The following is a 24,752-nucleotide window of genomic DNA, read 5'->3' as shown; positions in this document are numbered from 1 at the left end:
GTCTCACACATCAGTTAGCATTCTCTAGCATTTCATGTGGAGCTCCAAAATAGATCGTGCACTCTTCAAAAAAAAAAAAAGTGGCCAGTTTATAAAAAGGCACTCTGTAATTTATTCATAGATCGAGCCACAAACACACAAATATCCTATGTTGCCCTACCCAAGAGTGTGGCCAAATGGTAAATTAGCTTGTTCAGCAGCTATCTATTTTTTTTTTTTTTTTAAGATTTCTTTATTGATTTTGGCGGGGAGGGGCAGAGTGAGAGGGAGTACGGAGTCCCAGGCGGACTCTGTGTTGAGCGCGGACGGAGCCCGACGCGGGGCTGGATGCCACAACCCCAAGACCACGACCTGAGCCGAAACCAAGAGTCGGGCGCCCAGCCAACCGCGCCCCCCGGGCACCCCGCTGCTCTCAATCTTCCCTTCGTAGGCCGGTTTTATCTCAGTGTGGGAGGCGAGCAGGGGCCCCAGCAGCCAGGAAGAGCGTCGCCGTGGGCCGGTGGGACAAAGCGGCGGCGTCCTGTTCCGGGGGCACGGGCGGCACATCTGTCGTCATCGGTTCGAAGCTGGGCCTGAGAAGGCGACACGTGGGGAGACGTGCGCAGATCTTTCTCCCCGGTGGACTTTCTTTCCCAGACAGACGAGAGCAAGCACTTCCCTTCTCCCAGAGTGGTGTCGGCTGGAAACGAAGAACTGTCACTGGGATCCCCACCAAGTGCGCCTATGCTGTCGTGCGCGGTGCCCAGGAGGCAGATAACCGTGGGACCGTGAGCAGAGGCTGAGCTGAGCGGGAAGTTCTCGTCTTGTCCTCTCCTCCGGGTGCTCTGTGGTTCTACCTCTGCTTGGCCAAGGGAAGTGCTGCTCGCGGGAAAGTGCCGGGCGGATGCGGTAACCTTTTCCGATGTGTGTCTGTAGGGTCGTCAGCTGTGTTATCTGCACGTGTCTCCCAGCTGCCCAGGCCCCACCCTGCGAAGTGTTGAGGGGCGGGTCTGCGGTGGATCCTGGGCTGGCGTTTTCACAGACAGCCCCAGGCTCTTTTGCTGGGCAGCCCCAGTGGCTTAAGCAAATGTGCTTGGAGAAGGTGAAGACAGACCAGAAACTGGGTCACTGGGCGTTTTCCTGATCCACGTAGCCGAGGTGACGAGGCTTCGCTGTTGCAGAGGTGCTGAAGGTCTGCCTGATGCCCACAGTGTGTTGGGGAGGGCGAGCGTCTTGCTCAGAGCTGGGGTTAAGGCTCTTGCTGTCTGATTCTAGAAAACGTGCGCTAAAAGCTCGGCGTGACAAGTGCTGCGACACAGCCCTCCATCTTTCTCGCTCCGTAGGCGAATTAGCATAGGCGAATTCAGCTCCTTACAAGTACGTATAACTTCAAATAGCCTACGGAAAATTTCTTTTCAATATCATGCCATTCATTATTTTGGAAAGCTTGCAGTTGCTCTTTTGGCTTTTCTTTCAAATCTGTATGGTAATAACTAGTTTTGCTTACAATGGAGTCCACCTGCCCACCTCATCATTCAACTTATTCTCAACCAAGACTCAAAACTGTTGCAAGCAGTTTTGCCAGGGCCAAATTATCAATAGGGTTGATTCATGTGATTTTCTGCCTCTTTGCTGGCAGCCTTAAACCCTTTGTGACTCTAATTACGTCCACTAAGCTTGCATTCAGGAGATTAACACCCAAGGATAGAGGTTCTTTGCAGGGGGCTGTAACGGTTAGCCGGGCTATGGGCATAGTTACCTATCCCGAAGAAAGAGGGTTTCAGATCTAGTGACCGCAGCCATGCTTGCTAGGAGCAGATTTCTTGCGACATGCCTCGTTTGCTGGATGTCACTCAGTTGCAGCGCATTTTGCAGCGAGCCTGTATTGTGCTGTGCTCCCCTCGGCTCCTGGCTCCTTGGAGCTGTCCTTGAGCAGGTGCTTCTGCGTGCAGCCCTGACACTGATCAGCACAGATGTTCTTGGGAGCAGCTTCATGCCACGATGCAGCAAGAGGACAGGGATGGCTAGGACGTTGGCAGGTGGTGTCCCTCCTCCCTTCCCCTCCCCGGAGCTCTACCTGGGGCAGGAACTGTGTGTGTGTTTTGCCGGAGGCTGTGTGCCTTAGTGGGGTTGTTGGCAGGTATCGGTGAAATCGTGTGGTTTGGGAGGGTGGTCTGCAGGCGTTTGCTCAAGTGTCGGGGGAAAAGTTTCTGTTTTGAGCACTTTGGGGATCATGGCTGTTTGCTACATGCTTATTTCTTGTTAAACAGAACAGAGCCAGAGATTAACCTGGACAGATACCCTGACTTCTTTGAGCTATTTTCCATTGTTGTTTTTATTAACTAAAATCAGGAGGAAAAGAGAAAAGTTGCTTCTCTTCAGATTTAGGCTTCGTTTATGGCTTGAGCAGTTTGATCAGATGAATTTCCAATTATGTGAGACATTTCATATTCTAAGGCAAGTAGAGAGCGGTGAAAAGTTAAAGATTTTTTTTTCATCGAAAATGTAAGTGATGTTTATAAAACTTAGTGTGAAAACGTCGATGGTTTCTAATACGTTAAGACCTGCAGAGAATGTTTTGCTTATTTTCGTTTCTTTTATATATGACTCATCAGCCCTGTTGCTAATCCTTAGCACTATTTATTATTAGTTTTATAATTAAAACTTATTTACAATAAGTTTTATTGCACATTGGAATGTCCTGAGTGTCTTTGCCAAAAAATCCATTCTCTTGAAATGTAACCAGGACGTTGGGTTGGCGCCCTTTTAAAACATTGAGTTGAACTCACTCGTTAAGTCAGCTGGGGAGAGACCCTGGGAACACAGGTGCGTGAGATAGTCTTTTTTTTTTTTTTTTTCCTGACACGAATAGATTTATTGACATGAAGATGATAAAAGTTCCTAGAGAAAGCCAGTCATTTGGGTCTGTTCCAGTTCTGCCTGTGTTCTTGATGTGACATTTCCACACAGTGTTTTGAGCTGACACACACAGGGGGAGCACCAGAGGCTGAAATAAACGACGTGCCCTCGGCCTTGCTAGGGGAAGGGTACGGGGTGCCCCGGCCTCGTGGACAGGAACCCTGGTGCTTTCGTCCTGGGGGAAATGCTGCTTCTCAGCCTGGCATCTGTTTAAAATGCAGCTTTGATGTCTGGTATCCGTTTCAGCTACTTAGGCCATTAGGGAATTTTTATCTGAATTCTCGTCACGTATAACAGCAGGAACTGTCTGAGTCTTATCCCGTAGGACCGTAGATTGAAGCCAGCATGACGTCCCCATCCGCAGTGCTGCGTTGTCACACCTCTGCCAGGGAGAGGAACCGTGTGCGCTGCAGGGGGTGCTCTCGACGTTCATGGAACATGGTAGAAGTGCTCCAGGGAAATGGTGAGGATCACACCGTTAGGCCCAGCCCTCCGGGAGCTAGCTGGCTGCTGAGTGTGCTCACAGGGACGCACCAGGAACGCTGTAACAGGTGCTGAGCCAACAGACGTCAGGAGGAATGGAAGCAGATCTCCGCAGAGTCTTTCTTAAGGATAGGCCGTTGATCTGTCCTTGGAAGACTGAGCCAGGGTTGAGCCCCAAATCTGGTCCTACGTCAGCGGTACCAGGGCCTCCTAGAGAGAATGGCAGAGGGGATGCAACCCAAAGGAGTGCAGGGGGAAGGAGGCTGGAGGCGGAGAGTGCAGGACCTGGCATCGGAACGTGCCAGGGCCAGGAAGGCGAGTGCAAACGCCACAGCCCGCCCAGGGCTTCGCCCAGCTGGTGCCCCTGCTGCCGGCCCAGGGGCACGCTCCAAACAACAGCTTGGCTAGGTGCCTGAGCAGGTGGGAGCTTGGGCTTCCTTCTGTGGCAGCTGGGAGCACTTGAAGGTTCTGGAGTGAGAGCAACGGCTGTGCAGAGCAGAGGCGCAGGGAGGTGGGTCTGGCAGGAGCTAGACCGAGCAGCAGAGGGAGAGGCTCGTCAGGACGTAGTCTTCCGTAGGCTTGGCAGGAACTGGCAGTGGCAAGATCGGAGCGAGGTTCATTCTCTGTTTGTAGCGGGGTGCTTTTTCTTTGTTTCCTTTGGAAGGAATAAGAAGAATGCTTGCACTTGCCCTCTCCTCTAGCACAGGCTCCTCGCCCCCCACCCGCACCTCCCATGCTGGCCTGTACCCTCTCCCCTCCTTGAATTCTAGGGGCTGTCTGCACAGGGCTAGTCCCACGCACTCAGGGGCTCACTGAGGACCCTTTGCAATACTGTCCAGCCCAGCCTTTCTCCAGAATCCAGGCCTTTTCCCATTTCAGGCCCCCTGACTCTTTTCTCTAGGATGCTCCCAGCGCATCACTGTTGACTTTCCCCCCCGCCCAGGAGTCTCCCCCGACCTCAGTGTTGCCTGAAAGCCCTCACACCCCATGCACATGCCCATCACAGTGGGCACCCAAAGCCAGGGCGCCTGGCCACCCCGGGTGGCCTCCCTGGCCTCCCAGCCGGTGGGTCTGGTCCCGTCAGGCCGATGGCACTTGTGGTGACCAAACGCAGACTGTGTTTGTCTTGTGAGTCAGTGCCTGACGGCTTCATTCTAAAAGGTTATGAAAATAACGCAGCACTCGTGTGACTTTCTTTTTGGGTGGGGGAGGGAGGAAGGGATTCTGTTCTTTATGAGAATGATAAACATTTTATTGAAGCATTTCTTTTAATAATTCCTTTTTTTAAAGGATTTTCGATGTCTAGATGTGTTCATTTTCAGTGATAGCCTGGCATTTTTCATATTTGTGATCTAAACCCTGTCTTTCCAGAACTCCCCCAGAGACTACCTAGCGTATAAAATTATTTTTTAAAAATTAACATAAATTTTTATTAATCCTGGTGTATAATTTGTGGGAAAGGCTTCAGGGGAACCCTCATTAGGGTGAATAATTTTATCTGAAGTACCAGAAAATATTCAGAGTCAATACTGTGGTTTTTCAGTGTTACATGGAAGGAATATTAAGCACTGATGAGAGAGTACATTTTGGAAGAGGGACAGCAGGGGCATGGGAGAATGCTCACAGAACCAGGCGGGCTGCAGAAGGAAACGGACCTGCTATGTCTGCGGGATTCTCCAGATTGTCTAGAAGCAGATGGGGCGAAATGCACACAGGTTACCTGTGGTCAGATTTAGGTGGTGGCTTACTTTCCTCTGTTGTCTTAGTGGCTTCTTCATTTTTAAATGTGTTTCGTACCTTTTTTTTTTTTAAGATTTTATTTATTTATTTGAGATAGAAAGAGGGATAGCACACAAGCAGGCGGAGTGTCAGGCAGAAGGAGAAGCAGACTCTCTGCGGAGCAGGGAGCCCGATGTGGGACTCGATCCCAGGACCCTGAGATCCTGACCTGAGCTGAAGGCAGACGCTTCACCGACTGAGCCAGGCAGGCGCCCCGTGTTCGGTATTTTGTACGATAAGCATATGCGTTGTAAGGATTCCAAACGTCAGTAGCCACTTGAATAGGAAGGGTTTCTTCCCTATCTGCTGGGATGACCATAGTATGGTATGGGCCTGTGGACTGAACCCTATTTCCAGTACTCCTGGGATTGTGGGGCTCCACGCACGGTGTGGGGCGTTGTTGGTCTTTGTGGCACCCCTGCGCACGCCTCCCGGCACAGAAGCAGGACCTCGGGCATCTCTGGGGCGAGCCACACAGGCCTCCATGGCTGTAGTGAGCTGCCCACCCTCCCCTCCTGGCTGTTTCCAAGGCCAGAACGTTCCTTCTGTGTTTTCCCCCATAGAGGGGCTTCCTTCCTGGTCTCCCCTGTCGGCTTCCATCGGTCGGTGGACAAGGAGGGAGCATTCCTTTGGCAGCCAGAGCGCTCAGTCCCCAGTGAAAAGGATCTTAAACCGGCTCCCGCTTCTGTTCGAGCTGGAGCCAGAGGGACAGTGACGGTGTGCGCACACGAGGTGGCGCCAGAGAGCTCAGTCCCCAGTGAAAAGGAGGATGGTAAATCGGCTCCCATTTCTGTTCCAGCTGGAGCCAGAGGGACAGTGACGGTGTGTGCACACGAGGTGGCGCCAGAGAGCTCAGTCCCCAGTGAAAATGAGGATGGTAAAGCGGCACCGGCTTCTGTTCCAGCTGGAGCCAGAGGGACAGTGACGGTGTGTGCACACGAGGTGGCGCCAGAGCGCTCGGTCCCCAGTGAAAAGGAGGATGTTAAATCGGCTCCCGTCGGGGCGCCTGGGTGGCTCAGTCGGTTAAGCGTCTGCCTTCAGCTCAGGTCATGATCCCAGGGTCCTGGGATCGAGACCCACATGGGGCTTCCTGCTTGGAGGGAAGCCTGCTTCTCCCTCTCGCGCTCCCCCTGCTTGTGTTCCCTCTCTTACTGTCTCTCTCTCTGTCAAATAAATAAATCTTAAAAAAAAAAACAACTAAAAAAAAAAATCGGCTCCCGTCTGTTCCAGCTGGAGCCAGAGGGACAGTGACGGTGTGTGCACACGAGGTGGCGCCAGAGCGCTCGGTCCCCAGTGAAAAGGAGGATGGTAAAGCGGCACCCGCTTTTGTTTGCGCTGGAGCCAGAGGGACAGTGACGGTGTGTGCACACGAGGTGGCGCCAGAGCGCTCAGTCCCCAGTGAAAATGAGGATGGTAAAGCGGCACCGGCTTCTGTTCCAGCCGGAGCCAGAGGGACAGTGACGGTGTGTGCACACGAGGTGGCGCCAGAGCGCTCTGTCCCCAGTGAAAAGGAGGATGTTAAATCGGCACCCGCTTTTGTTTGCGCTGGAGCCAGAGGGACAGTGACGGTGTGTGCACACGAGGTGGCGCCAGAGAGCTCAGTCCCCAGTGAAAATGAGGATGGTAAAGCGGCACCGGCTTCTGTTCCAGCTGGAGCCAGAGGGACAGTGACGGTGTGTGCACACGAGGTGGCGCCAGAGCGCTCTGTCCCCAGTGAAAAGGAGGATGTTAAATCGGCACCCGCTTTTGTTTGCGCTGGAGCCAGAGGGACAGTGACGGTGTGTGCACACGAGGTGGCGCCAGAGCGCTCGGTCCCCAGTGAAAATGAGGATGGTAAATCGGCACCGGCTTCTGTTCCAGCCGGAGCTAGAGGGACAGTGACGGTGTGCGCACACTAGGCGGCGCCAGAGCGCAGCGCTCTGGCCCCAGTGAAAAGGAGGATGTTAAATCGGCACCGGCTTCTGTTCCAGCTGGAGCCAGAGGGACAGTGACGGTGTGTGCACACGAGGTGGCGCCAGAGAGCTCTGTCCCCAGTGAAAATGAGGATTTTAAATCGGCTCCCATTTCTGTTCGAGCCTGAGCCAGAGGGACAGTGACGGTGTGTGCACACGAGGTGGCGCCAGAGCGCTCGGTCCCCAGTGAAAAGGAGGATGTTAAATCGGCTCCCGTCGGGGCGCCTGGGTGGCTCAGTCGGTTAAGCGTCTGCCTTCGGCTCAGGTCATGATCCCAGGGTCCTGGGATCGAGACCCACATGGGGCTTCCTGCTTGGAGGGAAGCCTGCTTCTCCCTCTCGCGCTCCCCCTGCTTGTGTTCCCTCTCTTACTGTCTCTCTCTCTGTCAAATAAATAAATCTTAAAAAAAAAAACAACTAAAAAAAAAAATCGGCTCCCGTCTGTTCCAGCTGGAGCCAGAGGGACAGTGACGGTGTGTGCACACGAGGTGGCGCCAGAGCGCTCGGTCCCCAGTGAAAAGGAGGATGTTAAATCGGCACCCGCTTTTGTTTGCGCTGGAGCCAGAGGGACAGTGACGGTGTGTGCACACGAGGTGGCGCCAGAGAGCTCAGTCCCCAGTGAAAATGAGGATGGTAAAGCGGCACCGGCTTCTGTTCCAGCTGGAGCCAGAGGGACAGTGACGGTGTGTGCACACGAGGTGGCGCCAGAGCGCTCTGTCCCCAGTGAAAAGGAGGATGTTAAATCGGCACCCGCTTTTGTTTGCGCTGGAGCCAGAGGGACAGTGACGGTGTGTGCACACGAGGTGGCGCCAGAGAGCTCAGTCCCCAGTGAAAAGGAGGATGGTAAATCGGCTCCCATTTCTGTTCCAGCTGGAGCCAGAGGGACAGTGACGGTGTGCGCACACTAGGCGGCGCCAGAGCGCAGCGCTCTGGCCCCAGTGAAAAGGAGGATGTTAAATCGGCACCCGCTTCTGTTCGAGCTGGAGCTAGAGGGACAGTGACGGTGTGCGCACACGAGGTGGCGCCAGAGCGCTCGGTCCCCAGTGAAAAGGAGGATGGTAAATCGGCTCCCGTCGGGGCGCCTGGGTGGCTCAGTCGGTTAAGCGTCTGCCTTCGGCTCAGGTCATGATCCCAGGGTCCTGGGATCGAGACCCACATGGGGCTTCCTGCTTGGAGGGAAGCCTGCTTCTCCCTCTCGCGCTCCCCCTGCTTGTGTTCCCTCTCTTACTGTCTCTCTCTCTCTGTCAAATAAATAAATCTTAAAAAAAAAAACAACTAAAAAAAAAATCGGCTCCCGTCTGTTCCAGCTGGAGCCAGAGGGACAGTGACGGTGTGTGCACACGAGGTGGCGCCAGAGCGCTCGGTCCCCAGTGAAAAGGAGGATGTTAAATCGGCACCCGCTTTTGTTTGCGCTGGAGCCAGAGGGACAGTGACGGTGTGTGCACACGAGGTGGCGCCAGAGAGCTCAGTCCCCAGTGAAAATGAGGATGGTAAAGCGGCACCGGCTTCTGTTCCAGCTGGAGCCAGAGGGACAGTGACGGTGTGTGCACACGAGGTGGCGCCAGAGCGCTCTGTCCCCAGTGAAAAGGAGGATGTTAAATCGGCACCCGCTTTTGTTTGCGCTGGAGCCAGAGGGACAGTGACGGTGTGTGCACACGAGGTGGCGCCAGAGAGCTCAGTCCCCAGTGAAAAGGAGGATGGTAAATCGGCTCCCATTTCTGTTCCAGCTGGAGCCAGAGGGACAGTGACGGTGTGCGCACACTAGGCGGCGCCAGAGCGCAGCGCTCTGGCCCCAGTGAAAAGGAGGATGTTAAATCGGCACCCGCTTCTGTTCGAGCTGGAGCTAGAGGGACAGTGACGGTGTGCGCACACGAGGTGGCGCCAGAGCGCTCGGTCCCCAGTGAAAAGGAGGATGGTAAATCGGCTCCCGTCGGGGCGCCTGGGTGGCTCAGTCGGTTAAGCGTCTGCCTTCGGCTCAGGTCATGATCCCAGGGTCCTGGGATCGAGACCCACATGGGGCTTCCTGCTTGGAGGGAAGCCTGCTTCTCCCTCTCGCGCTCCCCCTGCTTGTGTTCCCTCTCTTACTGTCTCTCTCTCTCTGTCAAATAAATAAATCTTAAAAAAAAAAACAACTAAAAAAAAAATCGGCTCCCGTCTGTTCCAGCTGGAGCCAGAGGGACAGTGACGGTGTGTGCACACGAGGTGGCGCCAGAGAGCTCTGTCCCCAGTGAAAATGAGGATTTTAAATCGGCTCCCATTTCTGTTCGAGCCTGAGCCAGAGGGACAGTGACGGTGTGTGCACACGAGGTGGCGCCAGAGCGCTCTGTCCCCAGTGAAAAGGAGGATGTTAAATCGGCACCCGCTTTTGTTTGCGCTGGAGCCAGAGGGACAGTGACGGTGTGTGCACACGAGGTGGCGCCAGAGAGCTCAGTCCCCAGTGAAAATGAAGACGGTAAAGCGGCACCGGCTTCTGTTCCAGCTGGAGCCAGAGGGACAGTGACGGTGTGTGCACACGAGGTGGCGCCAGAGCGCTCTGTCCCCAGTGAAAAGGAGGATGGTAAATCGGCACCCATTTCTGTTCGAGCCTGAGCCAGAGGGACAGTGACGGTGTGTGCACACGAGGTGGCGCCAGAGCGCTCTGTCCCCAGTGAAAAGGAGGATGTTAAATATGCACCCGCTTTTGTTTGCGCTGGAGCCAGAGGGACAGTGACGGTGTGTGCACACGAGGTGGCGCCAGAGCGCTCGGTCCCCAGTGAAAAGGAGGATGTTAAATCGGCTCCTGTCTCTGTTTGAGCTGGAGCCAGAGGGACAGTGACGGTGTGTGCACACGAGGTGGCGCCAGAGCGCTCGGTCCCCAGTGAAAAGGAGGATGGTAAATCGGCTCCTGTCTCTGTTTGAGCTGGAGCCAGAGGGACAGTGACGGTGTGTGCACACGAGGTGGCGCCAGAGCGCTCGGTCCCCAGTGAAAAGGAGGATGTTAAATCGGCTCCCGTCGGGGCGCCTGGGTGGCTCAGTCGGTTAAGCGTCTGCCTTCGGCTCAGGTCATGATCCCAGGGTCCTGGGATCGAGACCCACATGGGGCTTCCTGCTTGGAGGGAAGCCTGCTTCTCCCTCTCGCGCTCCCCCTGCTTGTGTTCCCTCTCTTACTGTCTCTCTCTCTGTCAAATAAATAAATCTTAAAAAAAAAACAACTAAAAAAAAAATCGGCTCCCGTCTGTTCCAGCTGGAGCCAGAGGGACAGTGACGGTGTGTGCACACGAGGTGGCGCCAGAGCGCTCGGTCCCCAGTGAAAAGGAGGATGTTAAATCGGCACCCGCTTTTGTTTGCGCTGGAGCCAGAGGGACAGTGACGGTGTGTGCACACGAGGTGGCGCCAGAGAGCTCAGTCCCCAGTGAAAATGAGGATGGTAAAGCGGCACCGGCTTCTGTTCCAGCTGGAGCCAGAGGGACAGTGACGGTGTGTGCACACGAGGTGGCGCCAGAGCGCTCTGTCCCCAGTGAAAAGGAGGATGTTAAATCGGCACCCGCTTTTGTTTGCGCTGGAGCCAGAGGGACAGTGACGGTGTGTGCACACGAGGTGGCGCCAGAGAGCTCAGTCCCCAGTGAAAAGGAGGATGGTAAATCGGCTCCCATTTCTGTTCCAGCTGGAGCCAGAGGGACAGTGACGGTGTGCGCACACTAGGCGGCGCCAGAGCGCAGCGCTCTGGCCCCAGTGAAAAGGAGGATGTTAAATCGGCACCCGCTTCTGTTCGAGCTGGAGCTAGAGGGACAGTGACGTTGTGCGCACACGAGGTGGCGCCAGAGCGCTCGGTCCCCAGTGAAAAGGAGGATGGTAAATCGGCTCCCGTCGGGGCGCCTGGGTGGCTCAGTCGGTTAAGCGTCTGCCTTCGGCTCAGGTCATGATCCCAGGGTCCTGGGATCGAGACCCACATGGGGCTTCCTGCTTGGAGGGAAGCCTGCTTCTCCCTCTCGCGCTCCCCCTGCTTGTGTTCCCTCTCTTACTGTCTCTCTCTCTGTCAAATAAATAAATCTTAAAAAAAAAAACAACTAAAAAAAAAATCGGCTCCCGTCTGTTCCAGCTGGAGCCAGAGGGACAGTGACGGTGTGTGCACACGAGGTGGCGCCAGAGCGCTCGGTCCCCAGTGAAAAGGAGGATGTTAAATCGGCTCCCGTCGGGGCGCCTGGGTGGCTCAGTCGGTTAAGCGTCTGCCTTCGGCTCAGGTCATGATCCCAGGGTCCTGGGATCGAGACCCACATGGGGCTTCCTGCTTGGAGGGAAGCCTGCTTCTCCCTCTCGCGCTCCCCCTGCTTGTGTTCCCTCTCTTACTGTCTCTCTCTCTGTCAAATAAATAAATCTTAAAAAAAAAAACAACTAAAAAAAAAATCGGCTCCCGTCTGTTCCAGCTGGAGCCAGAGGGACAGTGACGGTGTGTGCACACGAGGTGGCGCCAGAGCGCTCGGTCCCCAGTGAAAAGGAGGATGGTAAATCGGCTCCCATTTCTGTTCGAGCTGGAGCCAGAGGGACAGTGACGGTGTGTGCACACGAGGTGGCGCCAGAGCGCTCGGTCCCCAGTGAAAAGGAGGATGTTAAATCGGCTCCCGTCGGGGCGCCTGGGTGGCTCAGTCGGTTAAGCGTCTGCCTTCGGCTCAGGTCATGATCCCAGGGTCCTGGGATCGAGACCCACATGGGGCTTCCTGCTTGGAGGGAAGCCTGCTTCTCCCTCTCGCGCTCCCCCTGCTTGTGTTCCCTCTCTTACTGTCTCTCTCTCTGTCAAATAAATAAATCTTAAAAAAAAAAAAACAACTAAAAAAAAAATCGGCTCCCGTCTGTTCCAGCTGGAGCCAGAGGGACAGTGACGGTGTGTGCACACGAGGTGGCGCCAGAGCGCTCGGTCCCCAGTGAAAATGGGGATTTTAAATCGGCTCCCATTTCTGTTCGAGCTGGAGCCAGAGGGACAGTGACGGTGTGTGCACACGAGGTGGCGCCAGAGCGCTCTGTCCCCAGTGAAAAGGAGGATGTTAAATCGGCACCCGCTTTTGTTTGCGCTGGAGCCAGAGGGACAGTGACGGTGTGTGCACACGAGGTGGCGCCAGAGAGCTCAGTCCCCAGTGAAAATGAGGATGGTAAAGCGGCACCGGCTTCTGTTCCAGCTGGAGCCAGAGGGACAGTGACGGTGTGTGCACACGAGGTGGCGCCAGAGCGCTCAGTCCCCAGTGAAAAGGATCTTAAACCGGCTCCCATCTCTGTTCGAGCTGGAGCCAGAGGGACAGTGACGGTGTGTGCACACGAGGTGGCGCCAGAGAGCTCAGTCCCCAGTGAAAATGAGGATGGTAAATCGGCACCGGCTTCTGTTCCAGCCGGAGCTAGAGGGACAGTGACGGTGTGCGCACACTAGGCGGCGCCAGAGCGCAGCGCTCTGTCCCCAGTGAAAAGGAGGATGTTAAATCGGCACCCGCTTCTGTTCGAGCTGGAGCCAGAGGGACAGTGACGGTGTGCGCACACGAGGTGGCGCCAGAGCGCTCGGTCCCCAGAGCCGTCCTGTCCAGCACCCTCACAGGATTGGGATTGATGAGCACGCCTGTGGCCAACGCTCCCCTCTCTCTTATCAACACAGATCCAGCCGTTTTAGGCAGTCAGAGGGGCTGACAAGCAGAAAGTAGCCTGAACCTTGCCAAATATGTTTGTGATGCACTAAGAAGTTCAGAGGACCTGGTGAAAGCTCGTATGTTTTAGGAACACATCACTCTTCCCAGTAGCCGTGAGATCCTCATTCATAGTTTACAGGTATTAACCTTTTCACTGTTATCATTTGTTCTTTTAAAAAAAATTTTTAAGGTTTCATTTATTTGAGAGAGAAAGAGCATGAGGAGGGGGAAGCAGCAGACAGAGGGAGAGAGAGAAGTAGACTCCTGCTGAGCAGGGAGCCCAATGCGGGGCTCGATCCCAGAACCCCGGGATCATGACCTGAGCTGAAGGCAGACGCTTAACCGACTGAGCCACCCAGGCGCCCCTGCCCTTTTTTTTCTTTTTAAGCCCTTAATTCATACTGTAATTGTTGGCTATGTCCTCTTGAAATAGACGTGCGTCAGTGTGTATTATCTTTTTAAAAAGAAGGAACCATGTTTACGCTTGCCGCACTGCTGTCCCAGTAAGCCAGCCCGTACCCCAGTCTTGCCAGTTGCAGGGTTGAAAGATGTTGCCGCAGAGGATGACACATTTTCCTTTCCTAGGCTCCTTTTTTTATTTGTTTCCCTTTGCCTCCGCCCTCCATCTAGTTTCTTTCCTTCATTAATTAACTATAAAGGAAGATGAAACAAATTGTGGATCTGATAGCACAGAAAAAGACATCTGAAAATGAAATTCCCATGGCCAGAACCTTTCTTATGAGGATTCTGAGAAACTCCATGAGATACAGTTCGGTTTTCAGTCCCTTTACTTCTGTGGTGTGATGAATTTGTCTGTTTTATGCTTCTGTTCATGGGGAAACTCCTGAAGTCAACACATTCCACATTTTGCCACCCAGATATTTTTCTTCATTAATTATGAGTTGTCAGAAGGTTTGTGTTATAAATGCTTTTCAGATTTCTTCCTTTTTTTTTTTTTTTTTTAAGATTTTATTTATTAGAGAGAGACCAAGCATTAGCAGGGGTTAGGGGCAGAGGGAGAAGCAGATTTCCCACTGAGCAGGGAGCCCATCCTGGGGCTCGATCCCAGGACCCTGAGATCATGACCTGAGCCGAAGGCAGACGCTTCACCGACCGAGCCACCCCGGCGCCCCTCAGGTTTTTTAATATTCTTTATTATGTAATATCCTTGAATGTTTTTGCCTGCTTGGAAAAATGTTTGCTCTCTGTCAAGTACCTAATGAGGCTCCTTTTGAGTTCTTTCTGTGTTGTTGATGGGGCCGTAAGCTGTCCGCAGCGAGCAGGTTCTGTCCCGCGCTGGAGAAGTGGGGAGTGGGAGACCCCGGTGTGGGTGGGTCTCCTCACGCCGCAGCCTCCTCTTGGGGGCTCTGGAACATTTCCGTGGCAGCTCTGCGGATTTCCGACTAAAATTCCCCTCTCACACCCAGGCAGTGCAGCCAAAACACTAAGGCCCCATGGGGTGGTGGGGACCGTGCAGTAGGAGCCCAGGCCAAGGCTGCGGATGACGTTCAGGAGCCCTGGCAGGAGTGGGCTGCAGCCTGTTGGTCGAGGGCATCACGTTCCAATAACGAGGACCCTTAGCTGACTTCGCAGACACTCTGGGACGCTTGGAGGAAGGAATACGCATCTACTAGCCTTAGTGCATGTCCAGATGTCTGTGTTTAGGTAAGTGAGTAAATAGAAGCGCTCTACACTCTGTGTGACCCCGCTGAGCTGGGCACTCACTGAGCTTCTCTCCAGTGCGTTCTCTTTTCCGCAAGGAGGCTGAGGGCTGTGTGCACAGCTGTGCTGAAACAAGAAAGACAGAAGTCTGTCTGGGGTCCTGCTGGTGGCTGAGGGGACAACAAGATTCATTTACTACTGCGAATACATTTTGAAGAATAAGGGTTAATTCACATTTTGAAGCCCGTGCTTCTCGTTCTGCATTAGGGTGAGTTCTGCATGAATAAAAATTTTTTAAAACTATGTTCATGTCCAGATACAGTGGGAAGCACCCTGGAAGCGATGGTCTGAATCACGCAGAAGTCGCCGTGACTTATTTCCACGTTGCACTCCCATCTTGGCGCAGAGTTGTCCTTTGTTTGAGGTCCCTGAGTCGTCTGCGTTCTTTTTCAGGAAGAATGAGGTGACCTGGAGGCCCCACTCCTGGCATGCCACCAAGTTCTCCGATAGCCACCCCGAGACGTCAGCATCGCCGTTCCCCTCCGCCAGTGCCTGCCCTTCTTGGCACAGCCGACACCATGCCAGGTAGGCACTGGTTTCCCACCAGGATGGACAGGGTTCGACGGTGTTCATGACTTCCCAGCCCTGCCATGATAGCACCTTTCTCCACTTCAGAATGATTTTGTTTTTCTGATGAGGAAAAGCCATGAACCCCATTACTGGTGAAACTCTCTAAATTTTTCAGAATGGGTATGTGTCCAACCCTTGAAAACAAAAACTGAAATACCAAGAGCAAGGATGAGCAAGTGTGCTTTCTCATTATATCGCTTAATAAATCGGGAGCCTGGGGACTTTGCTTTTTGCGCTGAATCCCTTTGGGCCAGCTGAGTTGGTGGTTCTGACCTGAGTGGAACAGCTGCCATGCCACCCACTTGCCCACAGCCACCTCCGTTCTTTTGAGACTTTTATGCGTAGATTGGAAGGCAGGAGCTACTTACGGGTTCAGCAAATGTATTTCACAGAGGCTCCCAGACGGTTCTGTTAAACATCAGCACCCTCTCCCCGACCCCCAGGGCTCTCTTGTGGTGGGGGTATAGAGGAAACCAAGGCTTCCCAGCCCCCATGCCAGGGTGGTATCCAGCCTTGAGGGCCTAGTGGTGTTTTCCCACTGAGCGTGAGACCACGATGATGGGAGTTGTAGGTCAGGGGAAGGAGAGGGAGTTCTGGTCGGCCTGGTGGCCACATTTCAGAGTCAGAAGTGCTAATGTATCAGGCAAGCATGTGGCAGCACCGTGGCGGTGTTGGCTTGAGGAGGCTCCCGCTAGTCATTCATCACCTTGGGTCAGTGGCCAGTGTCCTCACAAGTCTCCTATTAAAAGGATGACGGTAGCAACAAGTAGCGTGGGTTTGGGTATGTGTGAGTGCGTGTATAAGTGAGTGTATGTATCTGTGCACACTTAGGATTTCTGCACGTGTGTGTGAACGTGTGTGCACATGCACTTGAATGTATGTGCTTGTGTGTTTGTGAGTGTGCGTGCGTGTCTGTTCTGTAAGTGCATTTGTGCCAGTGTGTATGGAGCTAATGTAACCATCTCAAAATCAATTTTTTTAAAAAGATTTATCTGTTTGAGAGAGAGAGCGAGTGCGAAAGCGTGCTCGTGCGCACAAGTCGGGGGCAGGAGAGAGAGAATGTCAGGCAGATTCCATGTTGAGCGCAGAGCCCGACGTGGGGCCCAATCCCAGGACCCTGAGATCATGACCTGAGCTGAAACCAAGAGTCGGACAGTTAACCAACTGAGACACCCAGGTGCCCCTCAAAATCTATTTTGATTGTTAGTAAATACTGGTCTGCTGTAAAATTATGAAGGAAATACATCTCAAATGCATTACCTACTTAAAGTGACAAGAGATGGTGGTATTTGGAGTCCAGAGTGTTTTTGAGAAACCACAGATTCTCAGGTGAGTACTAAAACTTAAGTGAAAAGTGAGCCTTTGGGGACTCCAGAGTGGCTCAGTCGGTTGGGCGGCTGCCTCCGGCTCGGGTCGTGGTCCCAGGGTCCTGGGATCGATCTCCGCGTCGGGCTCCCTGCTCCGCGGGAGCCTGCTTCTCGCTCTCCTCCCTGCTCGTGCTCCCTCTCTCTCTCTCTCTCTCTCTCTCTCTCTCTCAAATAAATAAATAAAATCTTTAAAAAAAAAAGTCTTTCATTTCATTATTGAAATGACTTAATGTAATAGGAATTCCATTAAGCCCATTTGATGGTTTCTTGATTAAAGAAGCACATATGCGGCCCACATCTGTGTGGAAACAGTGCTTAGCATTATTCATATCTTCTTGGACTTAAGATCTCACGGACAAATCATCTCCAGAGCGTACTGGTGGGAGGATGGAGCGGAACGTGCTCCATTTCTGCCAAAGTCACCTGCTGTGTCCTTACAGGGAAGGGTATGAAACCCAAACAGTCCCCTCCCTTCAGGAAAATTTCACTGTCCCCAGGAGCCTTGAGATCATGGTGCTCCCCAAACCTAAAGTTAGCAACAGTTGTGGGTAGTAGTTTTGTTTTTTGTTTTTTTTACCTTGAAGCATGAAGTTTCCAGCTTTGTTGAACTTTAACGAAAACATTTTCAACGTGTCTGGATAAAGAGCTTAGCCACGGAAAGCCATTAGCCTCCTATATACGCTATTACTACCTCGTAGAATACTGGATTCCTTAATGAACGTATCACCCAGCTTGTAGCAATAAACCTGATTTTGCATTTCCTTCTCTTAGACCCCGTCCTACTTGTGAACCTGTATTTTTGGCATTCGGGTATAGTTCCGATGAACTCTGTCAGGCATAATTAGTCCCCTGCGCCCAGCAGTGTTTGGTTTTGCTGAGAAAGTCTGTGGCTGGAGTTCTCTATCACATCATGCCTTTAATATTTAGGTGTGGAAAAGTCACATTATCCCTGGACTTCCATTTTTATTTATTTTTTATTGTCAAGATTTTATTTATTTATCGGAGTGAGAGAGCACGAGCAGGGGGAGCGGCAGAGGCAGAGGGAGAAGCAGGCTCCCCGCTGAGCAGGGAGCCCGACGCAGGACTCGATCCCAGGGTCCTGGGATCATGACGTGAGCCGAAGGCGGATGCTAAACCGACTGAGCCACCCAGGCGCCCCTGGACTTCCCCTCTTAATGTGAAAGTTGTTGTCATTTGGGTGGCTTCTTCTTTGTTAGTCGTCCAGACAAGAACCCTTTCATACGCTCAACCTTGGGGTCCACCAACCTGCTCTGTAAAGGGCCACGTAGGAAATATTTTAGGCTCCCTGGGCCCGTGTCTACTGCAGGTCCCCAGCTCAGAAGCAGTCACAAACTGTGTACACGAATGACCACGACTGGGTCCCGGTCACACTCTACCTGTGAGCAGTGAGATTTGAATTTCTTGTCATTTTCTTGGGTCACAAAATGGTCTTTTGATCCCTGTCCCCCCAACCATTTAACTAACACCTGTTCTCATGGGCTGTGGTCTGCCAGCCACCATACTCAGTGACGGAGGATGGAAGCGTTCACATAGGCATTTCCTGCTGGTGACCGCTGTGGACTTTGGCACCCCGAGCGCAGGACTGTACGGCTAGCGTGTGAAGGCATCTGTCTGGGGAAAGAGCATCGAGTGGGTCAGGCTGGGTCTCTTCAGCCTCTTGTCAGAGTTGCTCTTTAAAATGCTATGCAGGGGCGCCTGGGTGGCTCAGTCGGTGAAGCGTCTGCCTTCAGCTCAGGTCAGGATCCCGGGGTCCTGGGATCGAGCCCCGCGTTAGGGTCTCTGCTCAGCGGGGAGCCTGCTTCTCCCTCTGCCTGCCGCTCCCCCTGCTTGTGCACGCGCACGCACTCTCTCTCTCTCTCTCTCTCTCTCTCTCTCTCTCTCTCTCTGTCCTTCCCTGTCAGATAAATAAATAAAATGTTTAAAAAGGAATAATAAAATGCTGGGCAAAGGTCACATGTCGGGTCCTGTGACCCTGTCCTGGGAAGAGTTCTGGGCATCTGGGTGTTTCTGCACAGGGCCAGCTGCATTCATTGCAGTGCTCTCCTCATTGTTCCCTTCGCTGTTCCTTGATTCTAAAGCAGACTCTTCCCCGTGGTCCTTCCTTCCCAGTTTTTCGTCTCATGACCTGTCGGGCACGTGGGAGCCCTCGAATCTGCAGCGCACGTCTGGCCATTTTAGCTCGCTCGGGAGCGTCGACAGCCTGGACCAGCCTTCCCAGCCCTGCCCCTCCGGACGCCTGTCTGCCGCCAAGTCCAACAGCAGCATCGACCACCTGGGCGGCCAGAGCAAGCGGGACTCGGCTTACGGCTCATTCTCCACCAGCTCCAGCACGCCTGACCACACGTTGCCCAAGGCCGATGCCTCCTCTGCAGAGAACATCCTCTACAAAGTGGGCCTGTGGGAGGCCTCCAAGCCGGACAGCAGCCGGCAGGGCCAGGCCGCCAGCGATCCTCAGGGCCTCGAGGAGAGGCTCGGGTCTTCCCCGGCCCGGGTGCTCCGTGACGGTAGCAAAAGCCCCAGGCCAGAGGACAGTGCTGAGGTGAAGCTGGCCACCTCCGGGAGGTCAAATTTTGGGCCCGTCTGGTATGTCCCTGATAAGAGAAAAGCACCTTCGTCCCCTCCTCCGCCCCCGCCCCCCCTCCGCAGTGACAGCTTCGCGGCCACCAAGAGCCACGAGAAGGCCCAGGGCCCTCCATTCTCAGAGGCGGCCAACGTGCAGCACTTTCCAGGCCTGAGCCGCGCCCAGCCCCGCAGTGACTGGAGAGCAGAAGCCGCCGATCAGCCATGGAGGCTGGTGCGTCCCAGCGGCGGGAGAAGAGCCGGGAGCTCAGGTTGCACACCGGACGTCCCCCTGGATGGCGGGGTGCTGCCCTCTGACTACAGGGCAGGCGGCCTCCCAGGGGCTCCCGGCCGGCTGCAGGCCTCTCTGTCCGGCACGGATGTGCATTTCCCACAGTCTTCCTTCGGCTGCCAGCACACACGCCGGGACAGTGCCGAGAGCCCCTTCTGTCACGGGGGCCCCACGGCCGCCACGTCACTGAGGGAGCAGCCCCGCGTGGCCGTCCCGGGGGGCCGCCAGGAGCCATCTGCTGACCGTTTCCAGGAGCACAGCCCCGCTCAGGTCGGGCGGCCCGGCGCCACCAACCAGAAGGGGGACAGCGGTGGGCAGGGCCGCTACGACTGTGTGGTCAGCAGACAGTGCCCTCAGGACGGCACCCAGGCGGCGCAACTCCACCAGCAGGCCTGGCATCCTGACGTGGCTCCAGGTGCCCGCGAATCCCCTACCCCACAGCCGCTGGGCCAGGAACCCCGGAGTTCCCTGCCGCAGCGCGAGCAGGCCCCGGGCCCCCACGACAGAGCCCGGGCCGACCCGGCGGACCGAGGAGCAGAGAGCCGCCCCGCAGGCAGTGAGGCAGCACCACGAGCCAGCCACGTGGAGAAAAGCGGTCTGAAGAAAACCGCGGATGGCTTCATGTGGGCCGACGGAGAGAGCAGCACAATCTCTCCTCACAAGACACCTATGTTGCACTCACTGACCCAGGAGGGGTCGCGCCGGCCCGAGAATGACCCAGATGCGGGTACAGAGAGGCCGCCACCGTTTGACGCCCAGGTGGGCAAAGTGACACGGAGGAGCGACCGGTTTGCCACCACCCTGAGGAACGAGATCCAGATGCGACGAGCCAAGCTGCAGAAAAGCAAAAGCACGGTGACGCTGACTGGGGCGGGGGAAGCCGAGGAAGAGGCCGGCGGCGGCTGGAGGGTGGAGCGCAAAGGTGCCACCAGCCCCAGCCCAGAAGGGTCCTTCACGGGCACCTACAGAGACCACGTGAAGGAGGCCCAGGCCCGGGTCCTGCGGGCCACGTCGTTTAAACGCCGTGACTTGGACCCCAGCCCAGCTGAGCATTATGCAGGGCCACCAGAGCAGCGGGCTGAGGACCACAGCACAGATCTGGACCCCGTCGCCCGCGTGTGGGAGGGCGGCCTGGCCAAGCCGCCCCCGTCTGGAGCGGCCGTGCCGCACGTTCCCCGCATTGGAGGCCGGAAACGGTTCACGCTGGAGCAGAAACTGAAATCCTACTCTGAACCGGAGAAAATGAACGAGGTGGGGCTCTCGGGGGATGATCGCCCTCACCAGCGCCCTGGGACGTCCGAGGAGACTGTGGGCACGTTCGCCGACAGGTGGAAGTTCTTTGAGGAAACAAGCAAACCCATTCACCAGAGACCTGGCCAGAGGCAAGCACTCTGCGCGTTCCCTAAGGAGAAGCTGGAGAGGCCGCCGACAGCGGGCCATGGGTACGAGAGTGCGCAGCCTTGGTTCCAGAAGAGGGCCCGCACTACCTCCTTTGGAGAAAACCCCAGTGGGCGCAGAAGAGCGGGGAAGGTAGGAAAACTGGAACCGCCTGAGAGACTTGGGACCTTTGCTGAATATCAAGCCTCTTGGCGGGAACAGAGGACAGCTCTCGAAGCCAGGAGTTCCGGGAGGTATCACTCAGCCGACGACATCTTGGACGCGGGTCTGGAGCAGCACGAGAGGCTGCGGTACATTCATGGAAGGTCCCGGTCGTCGCCGTCCACAGACCTCTACACACAGGTAAGCCTGGTGCCGCAAGCAAGGACAAAGCTGCCCCCCGCCCCCACCTGCCGTCTTACAGCACATAGAGGAGGCCCCCCCAAAATAGAATGCCCCGATGTCAGTGTGACTTGTGTCCAGCTGTTTGAGCACCTATGTGCTCCAGCTCTTGTGGCATCGCCTCGTGTGAAAGGGCCCTGGGGAAGATGGGTACCTTCGTGGCCGCTGAAGTGCCGTCCTTGCTTGCGTATCTCGAGTCCCCAGCCGCCGCCTCATCTCTTGCTTCAGCTGACTTTCCCTGTGATTAGGGTGCCCCAGCCTTAACGCCAAGCCAAGAATTGGGGGGGAGCTCTAGAAAACGGCAGGTTCTCCTCAGAAATGGAAAGCGGGACTTTCTGTAAAGGGGTAAGACAGTGTCTGATAGCCAGTCTTCAAACCTTGAGGCCATTTACAGTTTCTAGTATTTGTTCTTTAAGGTTTGGGTTTTTGTTTTTTTCGAATATTTTTAGAGATTGCTCCAGGGCAAACGTAATCTAACGTGCAATGCGTTAAACCACTGCATTTTCTGTAAGGTACTGACGGTAAAAGTTGCCTTTACGCTCTCTTCTAGAAAAGCAGACTATTCGTAGCAATACTCATAGTCGATTGCCACGAGTCAAGCTCCCTCTCTCTGCCTGTTCTGCCTCTTAAACCTGCCTTTATACGTTTCAAAGAAAATGCTTACAGTGAGAGATGCGGTTTCTTTTCAAAAAGAACCAGTAGTGGGTTCAGGACACCACAGTCAGTACGTGCGTGTACAGAGAACTGCGTGTTTGTTCGTGGCATCCTGGTGCTGACAGGCCTGCAGATGCCGCACGTGTGGCAGTCTGGTCGTGGCCGTGTCCCAGCCCGTGGCCCGCGCAGCATGACCTCTGAGAACTCCATGCTTGCTCGGTCAGGAGAGAAGAATCCCAGACTCTGACAATTCCTCGGGCTTGAGGCTCCGCCGTAGTGAGTTGCCACAGGCTGTATGTGAGTTGGTTTTTGTTTTGTTTCTGCTTTGGCCGGCTGTGTCCCATGGCCCTACAGGCCTCACGTCAGCCATCTGCTAGCTGCCCAGAACAGGAGTGGGACCTACGGTCTCGTTCATTTGTTTGGTAGACCGGTTTGGAGAGCTGAGCTCGCCAGGCCCGTGGCCGAGTGTCAGGACGAGACAGCAGGCTGCGTCATTGCCTCCGTGGTCCGGGCCCACAGGGCAAACCCACAATGAGGGGGTTCATAATGATAGATGTCTCAGAGAAGGCGGCTTGATGACTTGGTGTCTCACTGTGCTTGCTCTTGGCAGGAAGCTGCCATCGAACCCCAGCAGCAAGTGGGGGACCCTGGCGAGCACAGAGAACTTTCCTCTGCGGTCTGGGCCGAGGAGGGACATCCCCGTCCGAGGTAGGTGAATTTTGGATTGGGGGTTGCTAAGAAGACATCTCGGGGGTGGCCTTCTTGATGGAGGGTGAATGCTCGGTGAACGTGATGGGGCATCTGTTTTTTGCCAAACCAGAGTGGCTGTTAGTGGACGCGGCGAGCCGCGTGCCCGGGTGCAGACGGCGCCGTGCGCATTGAGCTGAGCCCGCAGGCCTGCACCACGGGCAGGAGCACCCTCTCCAGGGCAGCAACGCCTTCAAATGCCATCGTGGCGTGTTTCCGTTCTTGAAATGGCTGCTGTGTTTTCTGCACAGTAGGTTCTTCCTGTTGAGAAAATGGGAAATCCAGTGTCTTGTGCTTGAATGAAATGCTTTATCCAGAATGCTCGATTGAAGGGACCGAGTACACAGCTGGGTTGCTGGGGCGTGGTCTCCGCATCGTTCTTGCCTGGAAGGATTATCAGTCCGGAAGGAATGGAGCCAGCCTTTCTAAATTGGGCTTATTTTGAGCGTGAGAATAGAAATCAATTCTGTGGGCTCCTCAAGAGGATCAGAGCGTGTGAGAGAATTGTGGACGGCCCGGTGTATTACCGTGCTGTATGCCATCATTCTAGAATGGGGCCGGTGTAGCTGTTTAGCTGTAGTGAGGATGGGATTTAGGTTAAGTAGGTAGGTGGGTAGACAGACAGTGTCATCTCGCCCCTGATACGCATGAGGAGGGAGGGAGAGAAAAGCATAGATTACTGTAGGACCTGTGGTATCACCTTATTTTAAAAGGGCTAATAGAAGCATGGAAGTGAATGTACGCAGTTGGGTAAGTGAATGCAGATTTTTCCGCCGCTTTGAGAGTGGTGATCGGTGTGATATTTAGATTTCAACACTTAACCTCATAAGGTTCTGTTGCAGAAATAACCAATTTAAATGTTTGCCTTCTGTAACGGGGTCTTACTTCATTGGGCTAAAAACTTGCGGGCTGTCAGCCTTATGCAACAGCATCCAATCTTTACGTGGTTCTAAGGGGGCAAGAGTGGCGTTTTGTGTAGGAGGTCCCTGCCATTCACGGTTTGCACGGCTGAAACCAAGAATCCCTGGCTAAGAAGGAAGGGCCGATGAATAATACACCTACAAGAATGCAGCCTTTTCTGAGAAACACAATTAGAGCTTTACTCCGAGAGTCTCTGAGTGAGTCCCGGCCCGGCACCAGCTGAAATCTTCTCTCGCAGCCCGCTCCCGGGCTCCGCTGCCGTCATGACGGTGCTCAGAGCTCGCTGAGTTCCTGCCCTAGGCACGGCACTTCCACTGCAGAGGACTTAGTCCTTCTGCTGTGAGCGGAGTCCTAATGAATAGCTATAATGTACACTGTGTGTGTGTGTGTGTGTGTGTGTGTGTGTGTGTGTGTGTGTGTGTGTGTGTTGTAAATGGCACTGTCAATAGCGAGAGGGTCAAGAAGAACAGCAGGAGGGACCACAGGCTTCCTTTATCGTAGCACACTGCACCACCACTCTGAAGAAATTAGTTCCAGAGCCTTCTGCTTTTGAGCTGCAGAGCCGGCAATTTTCAGAACTGTGTGCGCATTCAAAAAGCGGCAAGACTCCACGAAATTCCAGAACAGGAACATGGAAAAGCCATTTTCAGCTTTTTTTGAAGAATGTTTATTTTCTGAAGTATCGGTAAGAAGTAGTGTATTTAAAACATTAAATCTGGGAATAAAAGAAATGAAAATTCAGGTCAAGGACTCTCTTTTTGCTCACCAAAACCAAAATCCTCTAATGCAACGATTTAAAGACGCCTAATGTTTTGCATAAACTTAAAACAATATAAACATGTGTATAAAAAATATGAGGGGCGCCTGGATGGCTCATTTGTTAAGCATCTGCCTTCGGCTCAGGTCGTGATCCCAGGGTCCTGGGATCGAGCCCCAAATCAGGCTCCCTGCTCAGCGGGAGGCCTGCTTCTCCCTCTCCCACGCCCCCTGCTTGTGTTGCCTCTCTCGCTGTCTCTCTCTCTGTCAAATAAATAAATAAAATCTTAAAAATTTAAAAAAATATGAATTACAGGGGTACCTAGTCAGCTCGGTCAGTAGAGCGTGTGACTCTTGATCTTGGGGTTTTGAGTTCGAGCCCCACGTTAGGCACAGAGATTACTTAAAAATAAAATCTTAAAAAAAAAAAAAAAGGAATTACGGATCTGGTAACTGGTGTGGGGTAGTGAATGTTTTTCATTGTACTCTGTTGAGACAACATAATAGCATCAAGGTAAGAGTTACTTGTTCATTCAAATCACATTGAGAACATTTTTGTGAGGTTCAAGATTCTGTCCTACATAACGATATGTAGGACAAAGGTTCTG

General features: G+C 53.9%; 1 protein-coding gene across 2 annotated transcripts in view; it reads left to right on the top strand.

Moving 5' to 3' along the window:
- The window catches only part of SHROOM2 (shroom family member 2), a 140,137-nt gene that overhangs the window by 70,919 nt on the left and 44,466 nt on the right, over positions 1 to 24,752 (top strand). For both annotated transcript variants that reach the window (XM_088028880.1, XM_028114994.2), the window contains exons 3-5: positions 14,872 to 15,003; positions 18,546 to 21,027; positions 22,331 to 22,428. In XM_088028880.1, coding sequence (XP_087885006.1) covers positions 14,872 to 15,003; positions 18,546 to 21,027; positions 22,331 to 22,428 — 2,712 coding nt within the window. The remainder of the gene's footprint in view (positions 1 to 14,871; positions 15,004 to 18,545; positions 21,028 to 22,330; positions 22,429 to 24,752) is intronic.

The sequence above is a fragment of the Eumetopias jubatus genome, unplaced genomic scaffold (assembly GCF_037043125.1).
Source record: "Eumetopias jubatus isolate StellerSeaLion01/CBP00866 unplaced genomic scaffold, mEumJub1_p1.0 scaffold_11, whole genome shotgun sequence".
In the NCBI taxonomy this organism is placed as follows: domain Eukaryota; kingdom Metazoa; phylum Chordata; class Mammalia; order Carnivora; family Otariidae; genus Eumetopias; species Eumetopias jubatus.
Note: the sequence above shows the minus strand (reverse complement) of the source record. Positions and strands in the feature narration are given on the sequence as shown.